General features: G+C 36.9%; 1 protein-coding gene across 1 annotated transcript in view; it reads right to left on the bottom strand.

Moving 5' to 3' along the window:
- Positions 1 to 5,976: 5,976 nt before the first annotated feature.
- The window catches only part of LONP2 (lon peptidase 2, peroxisomal), an 84,171-nt gene continuing 71,644 nt past the window's right edge, over positions 5,977 to 18,503 (bottom strand). Inside the window, exons 13-15 of the mRNA XM_067550562.1 lie at positions 14,310 to 14,517; positions 11,196 to 11,386; positions 5,977 to 6,946 (exon numbers count right to left, since the gene is read on the bottom strand). Of these exons, the coding sequence (XP_067406663.1) occupies positions 6,725 to 6,946; positions 11,196 to 11,386; positions 14,310 to 14,517 (621 nt within the window). The 3' untranslated portion in view covers positions 5,977 to 6,724. The remainder of the gene's footprint in view (positions 6,947 to 11,195; positions 11,387 to 14,309; positions 14,518 to 18,503) is intronic.

Here is an 18,503-nt window from a genome sequence, read left to right as displayed (position 1 = left end):
ATTTTCCCCATTTTTGCTTTTGCTATACCATGAGATATTGAGCTACAGCAGTTAAACTAGTGGCCAGTAGGCTTGAAATTAAGACTTCTTTTAAATAAATGTGTTGTTTCTCATTATTGAGACTTATATTTCAATTCTTTCAAAGGCTGTTGATAAATAGCGTGGACTAATTTTACATCCAGACTTTGGTTTGAGTAATAGATAAACTCCTATTAAGTTACCTAGGTTTAGGCGCTTGCCTAAAGTTAGTTAATAGGCTGTTTTTGTTTTCTATGTTTTAAGAAATGGTCAGTTCCTTTGATATTAAGAGTTCTAAGTGATGGTATGGCTGGAGCTGAGAAAATCTTGGTACGTTTGGTTGATTCGAATACCTTCTCAGACCTTGTAATGGAATTTATAAAAAAATTTGTTTAGTTAGTGGAAGTCTGTTTGTTTAGTGAATTGATGTCAGAACTCTGATTTTTTTTTTTTTTTTTTTTTTTAAGTATTCATGATTTATGTAATAATGTCACTTATTTTTAAAATTAGGTTATTTTATGTGGTTGGTACTTTGATTTTTATTTGCAATTACTTCCTTGATATTAAGAAAACAAGGTATTAAACTTCCTGGTTCATTTTTAAGTTGCACAAACAACATTCAACAACCATCTATCTCATTTTACTGATCTGGAAATTGCAGTACTCCTCCGGCCATATTAGTTCAGAATAGGCAGCAGCAATGAATGTTTCCCCATACCACCTAGCCAGTCTCCCTTAGCCAGGACCTGGAAGTAAAAAGGGTGGCAGCTATTTATGTTCTCCTGCTCAATTGTTGATATTTGCTCCAAATTTCGCCCACTTAGACTCTCACATACTATACACAGGGGATAATACACTATTAGATATTGGTAAGTTACAGAGATGCTAACTTTGGTTTGAGATATTTACAAAAAAAATAGGGAGGAATTGGAACATTTGCTTGGACTAGTGGTATGTGCTAAAGATGCAAAGCCAAATACATATAGGATGGGATGTGGGGTAGTACTTTGAATGCTTATGGTGCATTTTAGGTGCACTTCTGTGCATGCTACAGTAGTTGGGCCCTCTCTCTCTCTCCCCATCTGTAGCCAACTACCATTGCAACCTGACACACCCCTAAACAGGGAGAAGTGACCTCTCCTGCCAGATGCAAGTCTGAAGGTCTAACACCAGAGGGAGCACTAGAAGTTACTCTAGAGCAGTGTTTCTTAACCTGGAGTTTTAGAGGGGTCGCAAGTGCAGAGCTGGTATTGGGGGTGGCAAGAAAGGTAATTGCCTGGAGCCACAGGGGCGCCATGAAACTAAGTTACATGCCTCAGCCCCGTGGGGGTGGGACTCAGGCTTACAGTAGTTTGGAAAGGTTAAGAACCACTGCTCTAGAGTCCTCTGAATTTTGGGCAAGGGTAGTTTTGTTTTGGGAGAGAATCTAACATTTAAATACATATACCATATGAACTTTCAGTGTCATGCATACAGTTATGTTTTGGGTTTAGTTAACAGAACAAATTTAGAAATAAGATAATTGCACTATTTTCAAACGCTGTCCATACTATAAACCGCTTCAGAGAATACACAAGAAAAAAGGATGATACATATAACAGGATACACCATCCATCAAAAACAGTAACAGGCTAGGAGACTGTAAAGAGATTGACATTTATCTGGCACAAGACTTAATCCTTGAATTGAAGATAGGGTTGCTTTAGAGGTGTATGTCGGCATAAGTGTAGCACTTACATAAAATGTTTACTGCTTGTTGTATATTAATTTTTAAAACTTTTTTAAAATTGTGTGCAAAAAGGATACTGGGTCTTAAAGGCTTAATTTCTTGCATCTACAATGGTCTGTGGTTTGGGATAGTTCAGAATTCTGTGTAATTTGAGAGACTTGAAAGGTGAGCTTGTGATAGTCCGCCAAACAGTTGCTCATATCAATGACGAATTGTAAAAGACTTTTTCATTGTGTTTTACAGGTAATGTATGCTAAATTGTAGTTAAATGTTGCATTCAGACTTTAGGTTCTAATGAAAATGTTTTCTCCCCCCTTTCCCCCTCCTCTCCCCCCGACATTTATTAGACTGAGAATGGTTAAACATGTTCATGGAAAGACATTAAGTATAGACTGAATTTTTTTTTACTGTTATGCAATAAGACATTACTGACCTATACTAAATGTCTATCCTATTAGCTATCACCAGATCTAAAAATAGTGGTATTTAAAATGTCTGGAAATGTCATATTAGCCCTGAAGAGTTTACTTTATTCTAATGGAAAAAGTACTCTATTATCTTTATTTAAAACAATAGAATGAAGATTCTTCTGTTTGTATATTTTTAATATATCTTAATGTCAAACAGTTCTATCCTTAATCAAAATACCTGTTTATGTGTGTTATTGTCATTAATAAAAAATTATAGCTACATAGGCTTTGGGAAGTCAAAATGTGAGTGTTAACATTGTGTTTCTCCAGACATTATTTGCGCTCATTTGGTTATTTAAGATATTAAAAATTGTTTGCACTATGTACAGTGATCCGTAACCTTCCAATAACTGAAGCTGTACTGTAATTCTAAGTAAATTGTCCAGATTAATTCATAATATAATTTTGTTTAGTATAATGAATTTAAGTAACTTTTTAAAGCTCTTCTCAATAAAATTAAGAATTGTTTCATACTATGATACTTAAGAAAAATACTTAAGTCTATGGATAGAGGGAAGGAACAGCAACTGCATTTTTACAGCTTTGCAAGCCTGTTGATCTTAGACTAAGTGTGTAGTCAGAGTAGAAGGCTTTTCAAAGTTGCATTAGACAGCTGACACCAATAGCAAGATTTTGAGTATCAATTACAACTTAACCCCTTAATGCAATGAAGTTGTGACTTTGGAGGGCCTTTATTGTTTATGTCAAGAATAGGATTCACATGATAGTGGGGAAAATATTAACAGCTGAATGCATTAAATAAAGTAGTGTGTGTCCTTAATCCCAAAAAGTGTACTGGTAAAGGTGGTGTTATGCATAATAGCAGAAATTCAATTTATTTAGCTCTTAGATAGCAAAGGCTCTCATTAATGTGTGTTTAATTAACATCCTTTGTATTATTAGTTTAAAAGATTTTTTTATATTTAAAACAAAAAAAAATGCAATGTGTGTTCAACCAGTAGCTTTCCAGGGCCTGGTTCCTGCCTGGAAAATTCCAAGTTCAGTGAAATACAATGCACTTACAGCAGCTCAGCATAAGCTCTGCAAATGTAATTTGTGTACAGAATTTCTGCTTGGCTCTTCTAAATGTAGTTTTGAGTGCATCTGTGCAACAAAATTACGATATGCAGGATGTTGGATCCTAGGAAAACTGAGTCCTCAACTAGGTTCTATAGTGGACACCACCTCAGTGGCCCTGTTGTTATGGAAGTTACTTTATTAGAACACTTTGTCTAAGTCAGTCACACAATCTTATACATCCCCTACAGAATCTATGTACCCATCTTTCCCAGGGAAAGGGTGTATATTTATCAATTTTAAAAAAAACAGCCTCACAGCAGAGAGTTTTTCATGGCTTGTTTAAATAGAAAGCTCCTTCTGTGGCATTTCTCTCTACCAAGTAATGGTTACTGCCTTGTCCCTCCATGTGAAAAAGGAGCAGCTTAGGGTAGGAAGCTTTTAGTTTCCTGCCTGTCTTGTGGCAAAATTGGTTGTTTTGTTTGCTGGTGTCAATTATTGATGTAATGTTTACAATGCTTCACACACTGGAACCATCTAGGACTTTTTGGCACCTTTCTGCTTTGCTGAGCATTCCAGTACACTTCTGAGGGCTCACTCACACCCAGTAAATAACTGGAATGATGGACCTTCAAATTCTGAAAACTTACAGGTAAGGAGCAACTGTCCTATTTGTCTTAATCTAAAGATGCAATAAACACTCTTGATCCTTGGCTTCTAAGGCTATATTCCAAAACTAGTATTTGGGGCCCTTCTGCAGAGAGGGATTTTGTATTCTTTTTAATATAATTCATTAAGCAGTTGTAAGAACAACACTGAACAATGTAGGATTAGTCCTACTATGATCCACAGCTTTAACAGACTTCCTTATACACTGCATATATAGAAGCCAGTTGAAGCAAAATATTTTAGTGTGCGCTTCAGTGTGATTACCCATTAATTAATCATTACAATCCTGTCACAAACACACATTTGTCTTGAAGTCTACAACATGTTAGTTCCAGTGGTGGTATATTTCAAAACTAGCCATTCATTAGTAGAACTAGCTTACAGGAAGTGTGGTCAAACCTTTATTCATCTAATACCAAACTGAAAAATTTAAGTTTAAAAAATCTGAAATACTACATGACTTCAATCTCTCTTCATGGCCTAACATAAGGAAAACAACATTCAAAGAAAGAGGCTCCTATTCACAATATAATCAGCTTTCCCATCATTTAAAACAGATGTGTAGACTGATGTGCTGTCTGTAATTTAAACTACCCACTTAAAAAGAGGGTGGAAAAATGCATGAGGTTACGAGAATAATACGATTCTTTACAAAGGGAGTATGGCAAAGGAAACTAGAAATTAACAATTTAAGGGTGTGCTTTCTCTATACTCTTCAGAAATATTTATACTACAACTACTATGTTAGAGCTTTAAAACCCCAAATCAAAAACTTTTTTTCATTTTGAGTACCCAGTTTTTCCACAGGTGAGATTTAAGGCTTTCTGTGTACAAGCTTGAATTTTCTCTCTTCAACCTTCCTTCCCCATGCAAAAAACCTACCTTTTTAAAAACTCATGTGATTTGTCAAATTTCTCATGATGCTGCTGTGCCAGAAGAGCACAGTTTTAGAAATTCCAGGAGAGAATGAAGTTAAATACTAAACTGTTGGGAGAAAAAAAAATTAATTCTTTGCATATTTTAAGAATCCTCTAACATCATGTTCCAAAAATCCATGTTATTTAGTTGGTCATACTTTTCATTGGGGACTTATACTCTATTCTTCACAGACATGTACCCAATGCTGAATGTCTGAATAGGTATTAGTGTACTAAATAAAGCCTTCGTTCAAGTATAACACTGAGTGAAGGCTGAAAAAACAGCCTGTATCTGGGCTCAGTGACTATTAGTATTTTTTGACTAATGTTAAAGGGACTTTGAAGCTAAAATTGCTAGGTGTGACCTGACTAATATCCATAGCAGAATAAGACAGTAAAGAGGAGAGATCAGTGATGCAAACCAGTAACTCAAATGTCTCTGCTGTACTGGGTGGCTTTAGTATCTTGATCCTTATTTTCATCTTAAAAATATTTCTTAAACATTTATTATGCCTCAGTGACATTCCTATGAGAGAATAATCATAGCCCTATTTTACAGATGGGGAAAATAAGCTCCGATGTTTATTTTGCTCAATTATCCTACCAGGCAGTGGCAAAGCCAGGTTTAGAACCTTATGGATAATGGGCTAGATGATGCTGTGCATGCAGATGTCATTTAACCATTAAAATGGGCAGACATGCTAAACAAGTGATTAATTGATATGTTTTTCCCATGTGCTACAGTAGCTTTGGTGGCATGCATTCACTGGGTGAGAGTATTTGTGCATTTGATATTATCTGTAACTCCGATTAGTGAAATCTTATATTTTATTCCACATCTATGGGGGCTCCTCCCTTCCCCCCAAACAGACTCCATTTCATTTATCACAAATGTGTATTAAATACTTGTGCTGACGAAGATGAGAAACTTTTCTCATAGTTGTGGGAGAGATGGGTCTTAAGTCTTATTTTAACCACTCTTCCCCCATACCTAACCTAAGGGACCTGTCCGCAACTGCATCATCAAATATTTCCTAGCTTTTAACAGTTTGGCCTAAAAATGCTATAAATGTAGGCTGGCAGTGTTAAAGCTTGAAAATACACAACTGAGTATTAAGATTAGGCTCTTAAAATAAGTCCTTGATCCAAAAATGAACAAAATCGGGAATATAGGAGTCTGGCAATGGTATCTGAGCACCACAACCACCTTAACTGGGACTCACGCTTTACATTTCTTTTAAATTTAATCACACTGAAATTCGTGTTTTGTAATATTTTAACACATGCATTTTTGCAAGGTTTTTAGACACAGGACATTAATGCATAGTAACTTTTTTTTTTCTGGGGAAATAAGCAGTCTTTACTGATAGCTCATCTGAAAAATAGTAAGTGCATTTACTTTAATTACATGAAGTTTAATATGGATAACTTATATAATACAAATGTTACCTTATCACTAAAGCTATCATTATACCCATCTGTGTACTGTAAACATAAAACTAGAGTATCAGAGACATTAAGTATTTAGAGCAAAAGTTTCAAAAATGCTTAACTGAGTTAGATGCTTTTAAAAATATACCCCTACTCTTCTTCACATTCTGGTGTCTGCTGGGGTTTGCAAGCATGTATACTCTCCTTCACTGATGCCTGTCCATGCTGCTGATTAGAATTGTTATATGTAAAACTTGTTTAGTAAATTGGCACATATAAAGCTGCAGGAGCACTTTTCTATTACTAATAGTCAAGTAGAACTGAGATTGAGACCCCACTCAAAGTCAGGCCTAACTTTTAATGGGTGGCATCACACATCACTGTTTTTTGTATCACTAGGGTCCCATTTTTACCACCTGACAGTTGAACATGAGTGTTAAATGTAGACATGCAGGATATCTCGCCCAATCGGCTTAAAGTTTACTATTCAAGTGCTCAAGACTGGTCTTGACTGAAAATCCCCCGTCGAAAGCTGCATTCAGAACTTCATCCAGGCAGCTTGCAGTAACAAAACTCAAATCGTGCCGCACATTCATTGCAATCTCTTCAAGGTCTTTTTCATTTCTGTGAGGAATGATAATTCTCTTCAGTCCAGCTCTGTGAGCTGCTAGGACTTTGTCCTTAATTCCCCCAACCTATTAAACACACAATTTAAAAAGAAAAGTTACTTAGTTATGATGATTGCAAGCAGAGCAGTCATGAGGCATTTTGAATTAAATCTTAAGTGAACAAGACAGGATCCCAGATGTGCATCCATAATTCAGTAAATACTGAGAGCTTAAACTGCATGGGCATCTTTTCAATGGAGTGGTTTTCAAGAGTGGCACTTTTTAGGAGAAAAATTTGAAAGGGTTGGCAATCATTTTAGCTCATAGTGGTAAGGAAAACAGGTGCATATTAACCTTAAACTGCTGGAATGTGAAATGCAACATGATTATTGAAAGAGGAAGAAACCTCATTGGCCCAACAAAGATTCCAGCTGTACAGGTTCAAGAATCTCAAACATGAGACCTCATTAGTCTCTTAGCCTTCCTTGCACCCATCTTCATAGATGTTTTTTTAGAAGCGTTTTTCTTATCTCCCTTATGATTCCCATTAACATAATATCACTAAGGTGTGCACAGCAGGGCAGAGCCAAGCCTTAATGGTGGAAAGGCAGGCCACTGTTTCAGGTATATCTGCCTCCCTCTGCCATGTAGACAAGCCTTTATTTTAAAAATAAAGCCTTACATACAAAAGAACTTATGCAAACAACTATACTTTTCAAGCAGTTGAAAATACATGCTGTAGCACATTCAAAAGGCAGCCAAGCATCCCAACTACAGCTGTGAATCCCTACACGTAGGGCCAAAATATGTAGCCGCTATGTATGTTTAATGGAGTTTGTTCAAAGAATCCAAAGAGGGATCATTATTTCACTAACAAATTACTAGAATAAAATTATTTCTTTCACAGTATGAAATCTTACAGCTAAAGAGACATGAAATATGCAGGTAAGTGGGAAAGAAATCACCAATTAATGTTTGGTGGTGGTGTACTTTATTGGTTCAGGAAAAAAAAACTAGCAGAATGGAAAAATCTTGGAGGGGATTTTCAAAAGCACCTTAGACTGAGCAGCCCTCATCACAAAACAGTTGTGCTCCTTTGGCAGTTGGCTTTGAAAATCCTTTTTTGTAGGAGTGTTTAAGAGCAGCACTCCCTTTAAGTCTCCTGTCTTGAGCTGAACAAACCTCATAATTTGTTAGTGCATTTCACCTCTAATCCTATCTGCAAAATTTACAGAAATGGACACTTTACCATCCAAAGAAAGCAAAAGCTGTAGTGCATCATGGGAAGGGAAGAATGGATCAACACAAATTAAAGTAAAACCAATCCAAAAGGAAATATTTAGATCTGCTTCAACAAACTGACAGGAAATGTGAGTTAGGAATGTCAACTTTCAGAAGTGGGTGAGATATCTTTTATTGGACCAACTTCTGTTAGTGAAAGAAACAAGATTTTTGAGCTTTCACAGAGCTCTTCAAGTGTGGGAAAGGAAGAAGGTTGTAAACTCATCTTTCTCCAGCAGAAGTTGGTCCAATAAAAGATATTAGCTCATCCCCCCTTGTCTTTAAGACCCTGAGATCAACACAACTACAATAACACTACAAATTACCAAAATTGTCAATATTTTGACAAACCAAACCAGAATTTTTCAGAACTTTATTTTGTGAAAAGTTGATATTTTGAGTTTGTCCTACTTCAGAAAGAAAACAAGTGTCAATATCAATTTCCTGCATGACAGAAATTTCAGTTTTAGACCAACGTTTATGATATGTGATCTAGTATCTTGTAATGGCTAGGAGATTAGTGATGCCCTTAGAGCCATAGAAGTTTATTTGCACATCTCTCTCTCAAATTCTACCACCAAGCTTAATCATACTATGGGGTGAGAAGAAACATGAGCCACTTTTATTCTCTCTCTAAAAAACCAGGTCTGGTATCTAGTACAAAGCACCATAAATACCATAGTAGTTAGCACCAAACTATCACTCTGAAATAAATGTTAGCCATTAGGCTTTATGAGCCAAAAGTGAAATTAACAAGTTTCTCTTGAAAATGTAACTTTGCCATTATAGTCAAACATCTTTGACAATGTCTTATAACAATCAGTGACATAAGTGTAATACATGGATTACCATTCTAAACACATCATATGTATTTTTAAAAAAAGTCTTGCAAGTGACAGGTCTGATCTCAAACAAGTTGTTATGCAACGGTCTGTCTTTCCTTCCCCCTCACTGCAAACAGAATGGGTTGACAAAGAGCTTTCCAAAATGCTCAAAATTTGTCAGATGATGTTCTTACTGGAATTAATGAGCCAGCTCCTCAGCTGCTGTAAGGTGGTGTGGTTTTGTTGACTGCAATGAGCTACTCTAACTTATAGCAGTTAAGGCTAAGGCATTAAAAAGCATTTCTTGGGTACAAATCAATGAATTTTAAACAGGTCAGTCTTTGCTCAGGAATTTAAGTTAAAAAATAAAGTATTCCAGGTGGGAAAGTGACCATAAAGAATGGACTTAAGTTGGCATTCTTATAAATCCTAAACCAATGAAAGTCCTTGAGGGAGAGAGCTTCCTTTTGCTACGATGAAGCACAGTTAGAATGCAAAATTAGGATTCTGTATTTTTAACATCAAAATAAAACCAAACAATCCTACTTATCACAAAATAGAAAAAGGGCCCAGTCCTGCTAACTCCCACTATCTGCCCTAAAGTGTCCTACTACATGAAGTCCTTTTGAATTCAATGGGCTCCTCATGTGAGTGTCATCAGGATTCTGGACTTTCAAGAGCCAGCTTTCAGAAAGGATAGAAGAGCATTTCTCAAAAACAGCTAATACAGGCATGTATTTGCAGTTTGTACTTAATGACCTGACCAAAAAACTGTGCCAGATCTCTTATGTTATTTAAGATGCAACAACTATATTTAATTTGGAAATCTGAGATCAGAGTAAATGCTCTCAATTACTGCAACACCCTCTTTCTCTGGCCTTCACAAATGCAATTTTGCCCTGGTCACATTCAGAATGCTGCTGCAGAGATCATTCTCCTAGCCTCTCACTAACATCACCTGTCAAACATAAGTGGCTTGTCTTCACTTTCAAAGCTCTTCACACCCTGTCCCCACCCTATCACTTCTTACTCACTACTGGAATGTCAACTCCCATCTCTCATCAGCCCATAATGCCAGCCTACATTGCCTACTTGTTAAATTTTCAAACAAGCAGCTTTGTGCTTTTCCTGATGCTGCCTCTCATGCTTGGAGGAGCTCCCTATAAATAGCCACAAATCTACTCCACTCATTAGCTTCCTTCAAAGCCCTTTGGCTGCCTGATGCCTATAAAAATTAGGCTGTTTGTTTGCTCATACCACAACCTATCATACTGACCAATATTGCCTCATTGTTTCCTTGAATTCCCCTGTCTGTCTGTATCCACTTCCGTCTTATGGTTAGATTGTAAGATCTTTGGGGCAGGGACTGTCTTTTCATTCTGGGGACTTGGGCTGGGCTGCAAGCTGCTATGGTAATATAATACTACATAATAGACATTTTTGCACTGCCCTCCTAATTGCATGGTTTAAGGTAGTTTTTAAATTGTGAAATAAATACTGTTCATGTTAAGTATAGTATAGTTCTATAACTAAACTACACCCAACTTAACTCAATTCTTTACACATAGTTGCTATAATTATGTTCAAAAAGAGCTTAGGGCCTTGACTAAAGCCAGATTTTATCGACACCATACTTTAGTGTTAAGGGGAAGAAAAACATTTGTGGTTTAGATTGAACTTCAGCCCATAGCCATAGCACGTTTGTGATGCCTACATATGCTAATTGTACAAATAAAGTGTATGCTATTATAGTAGTCTAATCCTCTCTACATAGACCACCATAATAAAAACACCCTGTCAATACAAAGAATATATTTTTTCCCCCAACCCCAGGAATTAATGCTTTATTTGCAATACACATGTAGGAAATGTAAATGGATATTGTGAATTTTAGAAAAGGAAATTTGTACAAGTAATAAATCTAAGTTATCTACTTCTGTTCCATTGAAAACATCACCCATATACTAAACTTTTTCATGCAAATTACATAAATTCAGGTAACTTTTGTAGTGTACATCTGGATGTTAACTATAAGTTGTTTTCTGTGTGTCTACCCTAATTATACTGAAAGAATGCAGAGCTGTCTAGGAATGATCTGTAGAAAGATTACAAGGTTTACACCTGGGTAAGTAGCTTTGAAAAAAATGACTAATTCATCTTACAGTTGGCATAAAGAGGAAAAGCCCACAGTGCTAACTTAATATAGGTTATCTTTTCCAAATGTGACTTACTGGAAGAACAAGGCCTCTTAGTGTAATTTCTCCAGTCATTGCTACATCTGAACGCACCAGCCGCCCACTGAAAAGTGAGGCAAGACAGGTTACTATGGTAACACCAGCAGATGGTCCATCCTTTGTGACAGCTCCAGCTGGGAAGTGCAGATGGATGTCAGTGTTGTCAAGGAGATCAAAACTTCCAGAAGCTTAAAGAAAAGAGAATGGTTTTGAATGTGGAAAATTTAAACCTGGACTGTTCCTTGTCATTGTTCTAAAAAGGCCAATGGAGAACTAGAATTCTTAGCAAATGTGTTATTTGAAAACAGTCCACTTAAAAATGGAAAGAAAAAAAAAAACCCCAAACACACTATATAGGACCCAGAAAAACCTAAATTTCTTAAGCCAAGGTGGCTTGCTAGTGATATTAAATAGGATAAAAGTCTATTTTTGGGGGGAAAAAATTGGATTTTTTTATTTAAATTATAATTTTTTCTTTTAAAAAATAAACCCATTTAAAATGAAATCAGAATTTAATACAAAATGTGTTTAAGGCCTAAACTTATTACAATCTCTTAAAACATTTAAGTAGAAATAAATATGCTGAATCCATGAGCCTCCATCAAAATCTTTGAGTTAAAAAAGGCTGCTTTTCTATATAAAGAATGAATCAGGAATAAAATATTTAATTTTTAAAGTAAAGCTTTATAAATGGCATAATAGGCCATGTACTATATTAAGGGTTTGATCCTGTGGAGCCATGCTACTGGGTTCAAGAGACTGGTAAAGTCATCACAGGCAGTGGGACCCAGCCTTTGACTCCAGGAGACACCATCATGTATCTCATCAGCATCATCCACTAAGCCTATGTGGGCAGTCTCACTCTCCTACTTTATAGCTTCTCCCTACCCGAGCTCTGATTGGCTCAGTTCACAATTTAAAAAACAGCACTAGCAAAGCACCTGGAGCCATAGTTTGTGGAAGTGCAAAACCAGTTTTTGATAGTAATAGCCTCTTCTGCAGGCAAAGAAAGATTATTTTCATTCAAGTTGAGAAATCAACTGGAAGTTGAAAAAGTAGGAAAATCACTTTTTTCACTTCCAATCAATCATTAAAAACAAGGGAAGGAATGAGATCTACTAGATTTAAAAGTTTGAAGGACAAAATAACAGACTGTCTCATTTTCAAGAGACTTAAGGCAATTAGAAACTCAAGCGCCAATCATTTTCATTTAGGCATATTTGAAAATTTTCCCAAGCTGACCTGAAATCAATTTAATTCACTGACAAAAGTTAAGCCCTCTGTTTAATAATAAATTGTTTAATTGTGGAACACCTTTTATAAAAAAATGTATGTATTCAAACATTGTTTTAATAAAAATAAATTTTATGTACTGTTCTGTATATTTGAATTCCAGTTACTATATTAATGCAGCCTGATACAAACCATGAGCTAAAAGTTAATTATCTAGCAAATAAGCAATATATCATTCACCATTTTTAATAGACTATAAATGTACAATAAGAATCTGAAAATATTAAGCTATCTAATCACTTAAATAAATGTTTAGAGTTTATAGCATATCCTCCTAGCTAGCAAAAAGATGTACCAAATCTAGTATAAAGGCTCTATTTAGTTGTAAATCAACATGTTTTAATGGTTATGTCAACCAATGAGAAAATGCACCTCTCTAGAAAATAACTGAAGAACAAATAGAAAAGTTGATTAAAATCAATTATTTAAATTGAGGCTTTCCCCTTAGTAATTTAAATTGCCTTCATATAAATCAATCCACCCTGATACTATATTCCTAAATAAAAAATATAATTTAACAATGAATTAAGATTGCAAATTTACTTACAAAAAATTAAAATGTTTAGAAGTCACAGGGTGGCTTACAAGTTAAATGTCAGGAAACTCTAACATGGAATCAGTAATAAAGGACTAATAATTTCTGGAAATCATTAGAGGTTCAAAATACACCTTAACTGTGATCTGTACCCCAACCACAATCTTTCAACAATGGACCACAGTCCCCAAAACCCCAGAGAAAACTGCTTGCTTGCCTGTAAACTAATCTGATCCTTTAATAAAGATCTGAATGAAGTCTACATATTCCCCTTGCACTTCCCGTATGGGACACAGAACACATCTCACATTACCACGTAGCATTCTGCTTCTGGTTACCATCCTACCTGATACACTCACTACAGATTATATGTTGTAGCCAAATCAGAAATCGTTCATTTGGTCCTTGGACCCTCTGCTAAAACTACCAACAGAAGGTCGGTCAGTCAGTCATGTTTATTGTGATGGTTTTTATTATTTGGCTATTCAATTCCTGAGAACAGGTCACAAAACCATGCTGCAGACTTCTAGAACTTTTTATTTTCTTGATTAAATCGTACTAGATTTAAAACTCATTTTCATGATGAAGTCTTTTTCTCAGGCTATTCATGGGTAAAAGATGTTTGTGTTTCACAGTTTAATAGTTCTATTACAACCCAAACATGTTGAAAGCCAGTCAAATAGTCTATGTCTACAAGGCTTATTAAACAAAGTTTTCCAAAACAACTTTTTATAGAAATGGTTACTTTATTTTATAAAACAAAGTGTTTTTCTGAAAAATAAACTGCCCTGAGGCATTTACCTCTCAAACACCATAGCACTAGGTTAGTAACAGAGAACCAGAAAGTGAGCAAGCAGCACAATGATGAAAAAAGTAAAATTAGAAATTTAAACTGGATAGAATTTTAAACATCTAAAGTTGTATTAAATAGGTAAAGCCACTTAATAATCAAAGAGAACACGGGGTTGAATCCTTAGAACTGGCTAAACATTATCAGGCAGAGGAGGAACCACAAAGGAGCGATTTATGGCTGATTTTTTCAGCACAGTAGAGCAGGCCCTTTTCTCCTTAAAGGTAAATATAATTCTTTTAATGTTCTTAAATAAGACTTAATCAGCATGTTGTTATAATCCATTACTGAAAAATATGATACATTTTGTGTCATCACAGAAACATCATAAGCCTTGCATTTATGCATCTCTTAAGTGAGAGTTACAACAGGTATTCACCACTATGCTGTATTAGGCTCACACCAACATTCTTGTTTTGTGTTTTTCACATACCATTAGTTAGTTGGTATTTCTTTGCATTGCTGCGCAGCCAGCTAATTGCAAGATGTGCCGACTCCTTCATGACATCCCCCAGCTGTCCAGTTAGAGTAAGCTGACCTTCTCCATCCATTTGGCTGGCTTCTACAAACATGATCTCACCTCCTAAAGGGGTCCAAGCCAAGCCTATGGCTACTCCTGGCTGATTCAAACGTTCAGATACCTGAAAGAAAACAATCCACAGTAGAACAAGATTTTCAAGAAAGAGAACTCAGGAAGGTTTTGAAAATACTTTTGAAACTCCTATTTAACATTCAGAACTTAAAGTTAAAACTTTTAGGATAGCCTAATTTGGTAGGGCAGGGATGCCTCTGATGCCTTCAAAGCAACTATTAAGTTTAGACAGAATGGAAACTTGCCTTTAGCCTCTCTCTCATTTAATCTCTGTAAGTATGAAAATAAGTTACAGTAGTAGGGCATGTCAATGGATGTGCTAACTATCATCTATGGCATGCAGCTGGGCAAACAGATGCTGACCCAGAGTCCACTTAAATCAATGGGAGGTTTTCCTTTGACTTCAATGGACTTTGGATCAGGCCCATTCTGCAAATACTTGTTTAAACAAGTTCATGTTGACTGTGTTCTCATCTCTAACATATTTCTTATTATGGCTCTTCTACCAAGATGCAAAATTCATTGACTCAATTATTCATCAGAAATGGTTTGTCCAGTTCTACTAATGAATAAGGAAGGCCTTGCCCCTTAGGAAGTTCCAATCGCTATGTGGCTAGGACCTACTTATCTGAAAGATTGTATACATTTCTCTTGCCACACAGGCACTGTTGAAGCAGTGGGGGAGCCGGGAGAAAGGACAGATGGCAGGTGTTCTCAGTGACGGCCCCTCTGGTTTGGAACTCCCCCACCCAGTCTGAAATAGTTCTAGCGTATCAACCTTCAAGGCCCTCTGCAAGATTTGTTTTCCTGAGCTGGAAGAGTGGAAGGACTGTGGCAGGAGATTATAAAAATATCCATCAGGTTTTCAGATGCCAGGTTATTGTATATTTATTACTGAGCAAAAAGGGGATACTGGAGTAGTCCACATGTAAGATGTGTGTCACAAGCAGTGCCTAGAGCAAAGGAAAAGTGCTCCTTATATGGAATGAGTGTATAAATACAAATAAATAAAGGTGACATATGAGTTTCCTTTCCATTTTTATATTCCCTCCCTCCCCATAGAATTGCAAAGATTGAAATTAATTTGAGTCAGGGCTCTGAAAAGATGGATTATTAGCAAAATGCTTTAGAGAACAGTTTCATTTTACAGGGACAGAAGAGAAGTGCCTCAAATGGGCTTTTTGCAACAGGGAGTGGAGAAATCATTTTGCAACCTTCAGACAAATGAGTGGAAACTTCTTCAGTGATAGCATGGATGCAAAATTTCCACCTGTCCTGATTTCATAGCATAATCCAGTTACATCCTCCTCCTCAGCTCTTCAAACGTAAATACAATGCAATGAAGGGCCAAACAGTGTATGGGCCACACAACAGTGCTACTCTAAAATCAAGGTTTTTAAAGCAAACCATTCTTTGTAAAGTTTGCACACTAGCTACCGTCCTCCTCTTAAAAAAATCCCTCTATTATGCCATCAAATACCTAAGACGACATCTCAGCTGCAGAGTGGTGGAATGAGTTTCTTTTGAATGGTAACTCTCTACACAGCAAAGATTATCGTTATCCGAGCAGTTTCCTTAGGTTCGCTGTCCTCTAAGCATTGCCACTATCAAAGGTAAACAAGTTAGTGTTTGTACAACACTGTGAAAATGTAGAGCACTGTATCTGGTACGTGTGAGAAACCGATATGTCTGTACCAAACTGCCAACTACATTTTGTTTTGTGTCTTCCAGTGTATGTGCTAACTGCCGGTTTGTATTCTGTGTTGTAAAAGCAGCCTGGCCTTGATGTGGCCAGTCGATTCTAGACACTGACCCTGCCCAGAAAGGGTGAAACACCTTGAAGATGAGTTTCAATAAGAGTTATTAAGGGCAATCAATTCCGTCTCTCAACTACTGGCCCATGCACAAGCCCAATGAATTGTCTACAAAGAAGCCCAGCTGGGGTGTGTGGCTGGAGTATGTCACTCAGCCTTGGCACAAGGCCAAAGGGGTCTAAGGTTTCATTTAAGAGGGAATGCTCTCTGTGAAAGGAGGTCATCCATCACCCTTGTGACTGACTGTGTTACAGACTTCTGCTGGTATTACCTGTGTTGGTTATGAGTGAACAGGCGTGTGATCCCTGAGCAACAGTTTTGCTGGCAGAAGTCTGATTTAGATGCAGTCATACTGGCAAAAACTACAGTTTTTCTGGGATAGCTTGTTTTGTTCAGGAGCAGTGATTTTACTATTTGGTACAAAGGGCAGCTATGCTAGTATACCTATACCACTAAAGCACTTCTAGTGTAGACATCATCTAAGTCAGTGTTTCTTAACCTGGGGGTTTAGAGGGGTCGCAAGTGCAGATCTGGTATTGGGGGTGGCAAGAAAGGCAATTGCCTGGAGCCACAGGGGCGCCATGAAACTAAGTTACATGCCTCAGCCCCGTGGGGGTGGGACTCAGGCTTCAGGGGTACAGTAGTTTGGAAAGGTTAAGAACCACTGATCTAAGTATTTTAGCCCTTCCTCAGATGCCTTCCTGTAAACATTCCTTCAAGACTACCAAAAATTCTCAGATATATCACAGCTCAAGCATAGGCCTACCTTCCTCCAGCCCTGTCAGAACAACATCAATCTGAGGTAAGCATAAGGAAGGGTATGTTGTGCTCCTGTTTATTTTACTTATCTGGGCTCTGACTAATACACTGACATCCAAACATAATTAACAATGCAACATTCAGGCAGTAATCCATCCCATTACCAAAGTATAATTAAAATTGAGAATGCAAAGGTTTCTTAATGTTTGGCTTTCACAAGTTCCCTTTCCTGTCTAACCAGTACAAAACAACTTCCTTTCTGCAGTTAAAATGAGTGAACAGTTTGGTCCCATTGGTTACTGGCCAAAGGATGTTCAGGAAAGAAAGGCAGCTGATTCCCACACTCTCTCTCTCAACATAGCTACCGCCATTCAGGGGGGTGGTAAGCTCGCTAAGGTAGATATGGCCCTAGTTAGAACAGCTGTTTCTTTTTTTAGAATGTTGTTTGTACAGACTTGATTTCTCTTATATGGCATTCTTAAAAGCATCAAGGATCATTTAATCTACTGAAAACTCTACAGGACTTGTATCCTAATAGGAGCCACAATGATCACTACCTGGAATTTTCTTTAGCTACAGTATGCATTTTTCTCCTCACATATTATTAGAATATTGAACAAACATCTGTTCACCTAGAGTAGTAAGAAAAGTCCAATAATAAAACCAAGGATTGTTTGATCTCAGTCTGGTGTGAAGTGCCTAGCAATGTTCCAAAGTTTTATTGCTCTTGCTTTGGAGACCAGTTGCCCAACACTCATGCATTTGGGCACCCCGTCATGTAGACTCTTTATAATGAGCGTGTCTGCCCCATAGACTACTCTTTGGCATACAGAATGGTGCACTGGGCTGGGTGCCAGGACACCATGAGTCTAACTTGAATGGTGTTAATATTCCTGTGTATTTCATAACCTAATCCATCCACTCCCACTGAAACAGGACCAAATACATTTATCTAGACTATCCCTGACAGGTGCTTGTCCAACCTGTTCTTAAAAACCTCCAATGATGGAGATTCCACAACTTCTCTTGCTAACACATTCCAGCACTTAAACTATCCTTATAGTTAGAAAATTTTTCCTATGTAGATAAAGACCATGGCCATTTCTGAATCACTTCCTTTCTCACAATGGCAAAGGAATTCAAATTATAACAAAGACCCCATTACACTTGCAAAACAACTGAAATTAACAATGGTCATTTACAACAGTCACTGTACCTCATGTAAATTTAATCAGGTTAGACATGGTTGGCTTTTCCCTTTGTTGAGAGAGGGAGAGGAGGTCAAACAGCATGAACCTTTTTTTTAAAGTTATTTATCCCAAGCAGAGGTGAGACCAACCCTTGTTATAAACCAGTTGGGCCACAACTGGTTAAACAATCATTGTTAAATGTTTTGGTTGCATGGAGAGGACTAAAAATAAAAGGCACAAACATCTAAAAGAGCATCTGACTGCACTAAATA

The sequence above is a fragment of the Emydura macquarii genome, unplaced genomic scaffold (genome assembly GCF_026122565.2).
Source record: "Emydura macquarii macquarii isolate MOO-44397 ecotype Brisbane River unplaced genomic scaffold, CSIRO-AGI_Emac_v2 contig_295, whole genome shotgun sequence".
In the NCBI taxonomy this organism is placed as follows: domain Eukaryota; kingdom Metazoa; phylum Chordata; order Testudines; family Chelidae; genus Emydura; species Emydura macquarii.
Note: the sequence above shows the minus strand (reverse complement) of the source record. Positions and strands in the feature narration are given on the sequence as shown.